The sequence below is a fragment of the Epinephelus moara genome, chromosome 17 (assembly GCF_006386435.1).
Source record: "Epinephelus moara isolate mb chromosome 17, YSFRI_EMoa_1.0, whole genome shotgun sequence".
NCBI lineage: Eukaryota > Metazoa > Chordata > Actinopteri > Perciformes > Serranidae > Epinephelus > Epinephelus moara.
This window is the reverse complement of record NC_065522.1, coordinates 31,639,461-31,650,047: the sequence shown is the minus strand read 5'-3', so window position 1 is coordinate 31,650,047 and position 10,587 is coordinate 31,639,461. Positions and strand designations below refer to the sequence as shown.

Sequence of the window (10,587 nt, the reverse complement as noted above, 5' to 3'; positions counted from 1 at the left end):
GTGAATATGTAAGAGTGCTTTGTGTCATGTGTTTCAAAGGAAGCGGAATGGCTTTACAAATTGGACTGAACTCTCTGACGGAGCATTTTAAATGAAACTTTTCTACAAATGAATCACATTGAATAAAATGGCCATGTTCATCCATCAAGTCAACAACATATAACACTTTTTTCTCATACCATTCTTTTTTAAAGAATTAAAATTAAAAATTTTTTTAATTGTAATGGTTCTATTATTCCACAAGGTGGCGCCATGTGGTGTGGTGTGGTGTGGTCTATATCATTTTCCAGTAATGCAGTACCTGTTTATGGAAAACTGACAACTTAATAGGCAGTTTTGAAATCTCCAAATGACATTTCAACTATGTTGAAGTCTCCACCCATTATCACTTGATCTGAAGTGTAGGTTATTTTCCAATCATTCACAAGTTTACCTAGTTCTGCAAACATGTCCCTGTCTACAGCTTTATTATTCTAACCATAAATACACACTAAAATGTAACGTTTGTCATTTATCTCTACTACTACCATTAACAAATGACGTTATGTATCTGTTTTATTGTCAATTATTGTGCCTGGAAACCTGTTAAGGCCCCGACACACCAAGCCGAAGACAAAAAAACTAGCAGCGACGAAGCCGACTGTTCCGTCGTCTACGTCGCCTCACGTCGCCTCACATCGCCTCACATCGCCCTGTGTCAGTACATTTGAACACACTGCACAGACGACATCCGACGGCCAACGGCCAGTTCTGCGCATGCGTGAGAGGAAATAACTCGGGAAACCGGAAGTCCGACGAATGCATGAAATATAAACAAAAAAGCTAGCGGTTGCTTAGCATTTTCACGCCACTCTTGCTCGCCACAGACGGTTTCGTGTAGCTGATAAAATGTCTGATAAGTTACAAGTGGCACTGGCATTGTCAGCCCTTGGTCTTTTGCTTGTGGAACAAGAGAGGAAGACGCGGAGAGGAAAAATAAGGAGAAACCGCACGAAATGGGTGAAATCATGGATACTGCAGCGACAGGCTCAAGGGCTTTCCCGAACCTGTGTCGAGAGCTGGAGACAAATGAAACCTCCGATTTTAAAAATTTCGCTCGCTCTTTCCTGTCCAGTTTCATGTGTTGAAGGAACTTGTCAGTCCGGTCATCCAGAGGCAGAACACCAACTACTGGGATAGTATCTCCGTTGGGGAGCGGCTGATGATTACACTTCTTGGCAACAGGTATGCAAGCTAAAGGTGTCACAATATTAACAGTATATAGGCTATATATATATATATATAGAGAGAGAGAGAGAGAGAGATATAGACATATATATATATATAGAGAGAGATAGATAGATAGATAGATAGATAGATAGATAGATAGATAGATAGATATGGCAATCCGTTGCAGTCTGATTTATGTTTGTCTCATACAATTTGCAAATTTTCCGGGATGCACATTTCCCTGATATAAAAACATTGAAGTAAATAAAATCCCTGAAATTGGGTGAGAATGATTGTCAAAATAATATATGCACCTTGCACTTCACAAATAGTGAAATACTTACTTATTACTACTAGAAATATAATGTAGTTGATGATTTACAATTTCAAAATGTGTTTCATCTGTTTACACCAGATATGAGTAGTTCTGGATGAATAAATGATTCTTGTTGTGGTACTCCAAGTCCTTTCAGTATCAGCATTTAAAACTGTGGCTGTATTTAATCAGAAACAGTTCATTCAAAACTTTCTTTCAATCTTTGTTTGTATGTTCAGATATCTACAGTCATACACAAGTTGAGTAGAATAATTACTGTATTTGTGTAGGGACAGCTGTGAATGGTCTTGACTGTGGAGGTACATAAGTGGTCTGGACAATGTTTTTGGTATGTAAAAACACTACATTATCCTAGCCAGGCAGTATTGTGTGACGTCAGTGCATGGAATGGTGGTATTCAAGTCCTTTCAGTAGCAGTACTTGAAATACTGAAAGTATTTCATCCATAACAATACATACACAACTGCTTTTCAGAGCTCTCTTTGTATGTTCAAATTCGTAAAGTCAGACACAGAGTGTGTGGGGTGGTTACTGAACGAGCGTAGACACAAGTGTGAATGATCTTGACTGTGGAAATGTAAATAATATGGGGTTCCTTTTAGTATGTAAAGACAGCACATTAATTAGCTCAGGCAAACAGTATTGTGTGACGTCAATGGATGGATTGGTGGTATTTCAAGCCCTTTTAGTAGCAGTACTTGAAATGCTGAAAGTATTTAATCCATACAACACATACACAACTGTTTTTTTGTGCTTTCTGTGCAAATAATTCACACTGTAACAGATAACTGAGTTATGTGCTTTTTACTTTTACTTTTTGTTAATAGTCCTGTTTATTTTAACTATATATTTGTAAATACTCGTTAACTTTCTATATTTTCACTTATCTTTCCACTCTTGCAAGGAGCACCTGTAACGCAAATAATTTCCCCTCGGGGATCAATAAAGTATTTCTGATTCTGATTCTGATTATATTTACAGGGGAATGCTTCAGGAGCATTTCTTACCAGTTCCGAGTGGGAGTATTAACAATTCGGCAATTGGTTCCTGAAACCTGTGCAGCAATCTACCAGGTTTTAAAGGAGAAATACCTGAAGGTATGTGCGATATGAGGTTTATAGTGCTGTCTGCTAAAGTTATCAGGGGTCTGACATATGAAACTAGCCATCATGGGTTTTACATGTATTTTCCTGTTTTTCAGTGCCCAGACACAATTGAAGAGTGGCAGCAAGTAGCCGATGGATTCCAGGCTCAGTGGAACTTCCCAAACTGCCTAGGTGCTCTGAATGGGAAACACATCAACATTCGCCCCCCCACCAGGAACTGGATCAACATTCTGCAACTACAAACATACATTTTCCATAGTCCTAATGGCACTGGTTGACAGCAATTATAAGTTCCTTTATGTAGATGTTGGTTGCAATGGGCGGATTTCTGATGACGGAGTGTTTGGTGGATGCTCACTGCAGGATGCTCTGGAGAAGAGAACATCCAACATCCCTGCCCCTGCATCACTTCCTGCTTCTGACCAGCTGGCTCCTTATTGCATTGTGGCAGATGAGGCATTTCCCTTGAAGGAGTACCTCATGAAGCCATATCCGAACCGCAGGCTATCTGTAGAGCAACGCATCTTCAATTACAGGCTGTCACGAGCTCAGAGGGTGGTAGAAAACGCTTTTGGAATCCTAGCCAATCGTTTTCGGGTCTTTCTAACCACCATTAACATTCAAGACACTGCCAAAGTGGAGGACATTGTTTTGGTTTGCTGTGCTCTGCACAACTTCCTGCAGACCGAGAGCTGTGACCAATACATGGCAGGGATCATTGACCAGGAAGGACCAAATCATGACACTGTCCCAGGAAGATGGAGACAAGACCCTGACCTACAGCAGGCTTCCCTGCCACACACAACCAATGCTACAACACGAGCCAAACAGCACAGGGATGAGCTATGCCGTTACTTCATGTCTGATATCGGTGCAGTGCCTTTTCAGTGGGGCAAAATATAGGAAATGTGTACGCCTATTGATTGTATGATATTGTAGCGTCTGACTGACAAGAAAACAACTTGGCTGTGTGTTTCAGGTCTATGGCTGTAGTCTAAAAATACACAATAAAGTTATTTTGCATGATACATTCTTGTCTGGAGTTTAATCTATTGAAAGTACACTCTCACAAAGTCATTGAAAGTCAAAGTGTTTTATTACCAAATGTGCAGGACAATGAAATGCTTATAAATGTAACAGTCAACTGCATAGCACAGCTGTAAAAGGAACTATTTACATCTGTTACAAATTCCACATCCAACATTACAGATTGCAGAACTGTCTGTCAGAGGTTTCTGATGCCAGGTTCTGGTCCACTGAATACTTGAATAAGCAGTTGTCCACATCATGCTGGAAATATGGCAGTAAATGTGGGGGCAACTTCCGCATTCTGTGCTCAATGTAGTAGTTGCAGTAGGCATGGATGGCATCATTGCTCTCATCCTGAGAAGCTAACTTCTCCAGGGTTTGACCAATGGTGCACATCAACTGAGATGACTCCTCACTGGTGGACTCGTCCAGCATCTTCCTGCTGCGCTTCACCCGAGGCCTCGGAGTGCTTGACTGGCTGGAGGTGCTTGGCAGTGGGTCCTCTCTGGTGGGTGTAGGTGCGGACTCTGCTCCACAGATGGTGGATTCTGCTAGGGGAGTGCTGGGTCTGTGTTCAGCAAAGAAGCAGGGCTCCTCTGAGGTGCTGGTCCAGTCTGAGGGTGTCTCAGAATCAGCATCAGCTGAAGGTTCCTTATAAAAACAAAAAATAAATTATATTAATATAGAGTGAATAAAGAGTGAAACCAAGTTATTGTACGAAAGGATACATGTGAAAAGAGGGGTACAAACTAGGGCTGCTCGATTATGGCAAAAATCATAATCACGATTATTTTGGTCAATATTGAGATCACCATAATTTAACACGATTACTTTTTGACTCTTATTATGCATCCAGGTGTTTCCCCCGCAGGCTCCACTTCACTCAGCTGCCCGCTGCTTCTTCCCACTTTAATCTAAATAACAACCGGGGCTCGGTGCTCCGGTTGGATACAAACAGCTAGCTAACTCACAGCTAGCCCCGGCTCTCAACGGAGAGAGCCCCGCTAACCTCACAGCTAGCCCCGGCTCTCAACGGAGAGAGCCTCGCTAGCCTCACAGCTAGCCCGGCTCTCAACGGAGCACCGGGCTACCTGTGAGGCTAGCGGGGCGTTAGCCGCAGCACGACCGGAGTGAAACACAGCAAGTTAGCCTCCGGCCCTCCGTTGAAATGACAGAAGAAAGAAACAATGTTTTCTTTTTACTCAACAAATAAAAGGGTTTAGTTACCACGATAGTTAGGTTGGAGGAGGTTTCATTCCTTTTTGTGTAGGGCTCCAAAAACTACAGCCGGGTCAGTATCCACTGCTGCCTGCCAGTCTTCTGTGCTCCAACACTCCCCGAGGGTGCACGTTTCTTGTACCGGGTATACTGGGTTCGCAGAGATTCCCACCTCTTCCTGAGCTCTTTCTCTGACAAACAAAAAGAAATAACTTATTCATCGTGCGTGAGCTAGCAAACAATTACGAACAGTTCCTGCTAAATAGCTCAGTGGCCAGAAAGAAAATCTTACCCGATATAACAAGCTTATTTTCAATCTCACGCCAGAGCTCCCTTTTCACCACTCGGTTGGCATAGCATTTTGCTGTGATGTCGTACAGAGCTGGCCTCTCCTTAATCATTGTGATCAGCTGGTCTTCAGTGTCGTCGTTCCAGATGGCCATGGCGTTGTGGAAATATTCACGAAAGTTCAGATGAAATGTAGATCAAAAATAAGCCTTCTCTGTGTGCCCTCTGGACTTTATCGTTTGTTTTCTTTCGTCACTTCCGTTTCTCTTCTTGTGCACTTATTCGCTAAGCTGAACAGCCAATCAGAGTGATCTCTCACCGACAAACCCCGCCGCTGATTCAACAGCCCTATTGACTTTGTCGTTTGCTTTCTTTCGTCATTTCCGTTTCTCTTCTCATGCACTGTTTCGCTAAACTGAACAGCCAATCAGAGTGATCTCTTTCACCGACGACTTCCGCCGCCGATTCAACATGCTCAATCGGCCAAAAAGCAGCCGACCCCGAAGCGGAAGTGCCGACGGTGCGGGACACACCACAAAAACTAGGCCGACAGACGCTCACCGACGGCCGAACATCGGCTTGGTGTGTCAGGGCCCTTAAATAACACCATTACTCCAGCTGAATGAGAAGTTCCATATGCAAAAAAAAGAGGCAGAATCGCCCCACTGACCTTTCCAAAACTTTTTGTCAGTCATAACAGAATGAGTCTCTTGTAAGAAAACACATTTTGATTTTTGTTCCTTGCAAAATAAAAAGATTGCTTTTCACTTAACACTGTTTTTAACCCCCGAACATTCAAAGATAAAAAAGAAATAGACATAATCTATAATGTAACTGTTTTCAATATGTCTTTAACTTGCTTATAATGCAGGAATGAAATATGTTGCCCTTAGAACATAACCATACCAACTTATTGGGCTTTAAATTTTGTCTTATGAAGTATTATCAGTTTAAATTCTCATCAAATATACTTGTAATGAAACCATGTACATTTTGACAAAGTGCTTGAATATTACCTTGCTGAAAATATCAGTTATGGGTCAATTCTGTGTCCCTCAATGAGTGCGTAGCCTTCTTTGAGAAAGGCTCTTTTCCCATTTCTTCTGGCTTCTTGCACCTTGGGCCACAGCTTAGCCGGGGCTTCATGATCCTCCTTTGAAAAGTCCTCCTTGAACTGAATGTTCATCTCTTTGCAGACTCTCGCCTCTCTTGATTTTTTCCATATCTCATCTTGAATAGTTGGCATTGCAAACTGTATGATTATTGGTCTGGGCATTTTGTTGGTAGTGGCATCATTCTTCTTTCCCAAGCGATGTACAGTGTCCACTGTCTCACCAAGTTTATCCACTATATACTGTTTACGCTGCCATCTTGTATCTCCCTTCAAAAATCCCTTTTGTATGACGGAAGAGCAAGTCAGGATGAAGTTGGACAAAAATCTAACCAGCATGCATTGTGCTGCAATCACTGGTGATTGAATCTGCGCAGGCCTGACTCATCTCCAACGAGCCTGAGCTGTTGAAAGTAGCTGAGAGTCCAAATTTAAACCACGCTGTTACAATATGGAGATGGCAGTACAGGGTGATTAGCATTTAACACTGGCAGGGACACACATGTAGTGTGTGTGTGTGTGTGTGTGTGTGTGTGTGTGTGTGTCCTCCCCCAGGATATTCTGAGCATCAAATGTTTATTTTACTGCATTTTGAAGTGTTGTGCACCAGTTTATGGTGGAAATGTCTTTATGTAAAGAAAAACAGATGTGTCATATGGTGACGTAGGCGGCAATTTGGCCATGTGTGCTGTAAGGTTGCAGCGATGTACCGGTTTCAAGGTATGCTGTGATATGGAAGTTGACAGTTATCATAGCGTGTACGTTTGCTTATCTAAGATATTGAAAAAACTAGGGATGCACCGATAGGGATTTTTCTTAACCGATACTGATAACTGATAAATTCACATTTTGTCTATAAATTGTAGTTAATGTTCACCTGAGGGTCAGAAAGGCTGTGTCGGGTTTTTAGATGCTGCCCTTGTTAAGTCAATGAAAGCAGTCTGGTCTTATTTATGACAAATGGTTTATGTGGGTTAGGAAAAGTAGCTGGTAAATATTTAAAGAAAATGAGAAAAGACTTTGATGTGGCGGTTAGCCTGTACAGTCATGGGGGAGACATGAGCACAAGTCAAGAATCTCAGGTCCAACCCAAAACCACTAAACCACTAAATTATGGAGAGAAGTATCAGTGAGAGTCGCATTGATAAGTAGTATTGGTATCAATTCCTATCAAAAAGTCAAAACCTAAATAAAAACTATTCTGTAAGTTATTTATCATAACATTTGTTGGTGGTAATGCATTAGTCAGACATTGTGGGTTATGTTTGGCAGACATGCTTTAAATGTTATTTATGGTTTTAGTTGGCTCGCTGCACCGTGACAACTCATTAACTCTTTTTCTGTTTGTTGCTATAGGAACAGAGAGGAAGAGAGGAACTTATACGTCACCACCGTGACAAATCCTTCGCAACATCTGGATCTTTAAAAATTCATCAAAGAATTCACACAGGAGAGAAACCGTACAGCTGTGATCACTGTGGCAAAGCTTTTAAACACTCAGGTCCCTTTAAAGTCCACCAACGTATTCACACAGGAGAGAAACTGTATAGCTGTGATCAATGTGGCAAAGCTTTTACACACTCAGGTCACTTTAAAGTCCACCAACGTATTCACACAGGAGAGAAACTGTATAGCTGTGATCAATGTGGCAAAGCTTTTACACATGCAGGTCACGTTAAAGTCCACCAACGTATTCACACAGGAAAGAAACCATACGGGTGCGACCAATGTGGGAAAACGTTTTCACAACGCACGTCCCTTGAAACTCACCAAAGAATTCACACAGGAAAGAAACCGTACAGCTGTGATCAATGTGGCAAAGCTTTCAGATGGTTAGGGAACTTGAAAGACCATCAATGCAGTCACGCAGGAGAGAAACCATACAGCTGTGATCAATGTGGCAAAGCTTTTACACACTCAGGTAACTTGAAAACCCATCAATGCAGTCACACAGGAGAGAAACCATACAGCTGTGATCAATGTGGCAAAGCCTTTGCACAGTCAGGGGCCTTAAAAGACCACCAACGTATTCACACAGGAGAGAAACCATACGGGTGCGACCAATGTGGGAAGAAGTTTTCCATAAAGGGACACTTAAAATCTCATAAACATATTCACACAGGAGAGAAACCATACAGCTGTGATCAATGTGGCAAAGCCTTTTTACAGTCATGGGCCTTAATAAGCCACCAACGTATTCACACAGGAGAGAAACCTTACAACTGTGATCAATGTGGCAAAGCCTTTGCACAGTCAGGGGCCTTAATAAGCCACCAACGTATTCACACAGGAGAGAAGCCGTACTGGTGTGATCAATGTGGAAGATTATTTGCCCAGTCAAGTCATTTGAGAACCCACCAATGCCGGCATGCAGGAGAGAACCTGTACAGCTGTGACTAGTGTTGGTAGTGACATTAAAGCCCACAAATGTGTTTACCCTGCATTGTTTTGGACATTTTCAGGGCCAGGCAAACATCTTCCTACTGCTTCCTCCCCATGCCCTGATAGCTGTGTTGATATCTTGCTTTTGTCTTTGATTATTTTTATCTGTCTTTTATTTCAACTGTAACCCTATGTTGGACCACTAGATTCCTCCCTGTAGGACTCCCATGTGTGAGAGCTGACCACAAACTTTTCAAAATCAATCATGCAACTGTCCGGGGCAATGTTGCGGCTCGCAATGCACCCGACCCTGAAGCGTATCTCTGCGACTGGTGAGCCCACAGGACGGTGACTCCATGTTGATCTTTGGGACTGTGCCCCACCGAGCCCCATGAGTCAAGTCCATGTAGATATATATAGGCTGATTGACCAAATAAGCATTTGAAAACTGATATTGATGCCTCTTACCATGGCTGTGATCAAAGTATTTGCATCAGCCTGAGACCTCTATCACAGACAGGCTCTGCAGTCTCAGACACTGACTCAACATGCTGAATGAATTTTTTTATTTTTTTTTAATTTAATCTTTCTTTAATCAGGCAGTCTCATTGAGATCAAGATCTCTTTTTCAAGAGAGACCTGCGAACAAAGCAACATCCATAACAACAAAAACACACAGACACAAACAGGAACAACACAACAAGAAATTAATAAAAACAATTACATGATGCATGAAAAACATTGGATAGTGAAGCTTTAAAAACTCCAAGAGGAACAAGAGATTTAAGTTTGATGGTCGATTGTAACTCATTTTATTGAAAAGGTGCATAGTACCTGAAACCAGATCTACTAACATTTGTGCGCATGCAGGAGATATCTAGGGTTAGGTAGTTACTGGATTTGAAAGAGAGAAGAGATGTGAGGTAGTGTGATGGAAAATTCTGGTATTTAAACTATAATGTGTTGTATAAGGTCACTTGTTTTGATGAAACTGAGCTTCTAACCTAATGATGTGTGTTGCTCATTTAACCCCTACTGTGACAGCAGTGAGAGACACCAAGGTCACGAGCCAGGGAGGCTCAGACACCAAGATTATGAGCCAGGGAGGACAACAAGTGTCCTTGTTAGTCTGAAGAGATGTTGTGTTTTAGGAATGTCAAGGCGCCACATATTTTGGCTGTTGATGTGCATGTGTTATGAGAACTATAAAGATAGCAGGGCGAGAGGACTTGCTGGGCACTCACTGACTGACTGACTGTTCATGTGGTTGTATGTGTGAGTGTCTCCATTCATGAATGCTTATTAAAACTCAAGAAAGACAGCTGATGTGTGAAGATTTTTTCTTTAAACTGTTCATTAAATAGTTGTTTTGCCACCACAGTAGTTTGGTAGCTTTAACAGTAGAGCTTTAAAAATAAATAACATGAGATGAATATTTCTTCTTGTCTGTAAGGAAGTTCATCCAACTGTTTGATACAGAGAACAATGATGAGTACGAAATGCGTCATTTGTGATAAACNTGTGTGAAGATTTTTTCTTTAAACTGTTCATTAAATAGTTGTTTTGCCACCACAGTAGTTTGGTAGCTTTAACAGTAGAGCTTTAAAAATAAATAACATGAGATGAATATTTCTTCTTGTCTGTAAGGAAGTTCATCCAACTGTTTGATACAGAGAACAATGATGAGTACGAAATGCGTCATTTGTGATAAACCGTAATGCACTGTGATACACAGGGTTTAACTGCTGAAGTGTTGATGGAGCAGCATGACAATACAGAATGTCACCATAGTCCAGAACAGACATGAAGGTTGACTGCACAATAGTTTTACGGCTGGAAGAAGACAGACAGCCTTTAATTCTATACAGGAAGCCTAGTTTGATTTTTAATTTTTGAGTCAACTGTTG

General features: G+C 41.6%; 1 protein-coding gene and 1 pseudogene across 3 annotated transcripts in view; both read left to right on the top strand.

The window, feature by feature from the left end:
• LOC126404328 (zinc finger protein 239-like) overlaps positions 1 to 8,698 on the top strand; it is a 59,149-nt gene extending 50,451 nt beyond the window's left edge. For all 3 annotated transcript variants that reach the window (XM_050067501.1, XM_050067499.1, XM_050067500.1), the window contains one exon: positions 7,655 to 8,698. In XM_050067501.1, coding sequence (XP_049923458.1) covers positions 7,655 to 8,698 — 1,044 coding nt within the window. The remainder of the gene's footprint in view (positions 1 to 7,654) is intronic.
• Positions 1 to 10,587, top strand: part of LOC126404356 (gastrula zinc finger protein XlCGF17.1-like) — a 124,222-nt pseudogene that overhangs the window by 78,194 nt on the left and 35,441 nt on the right.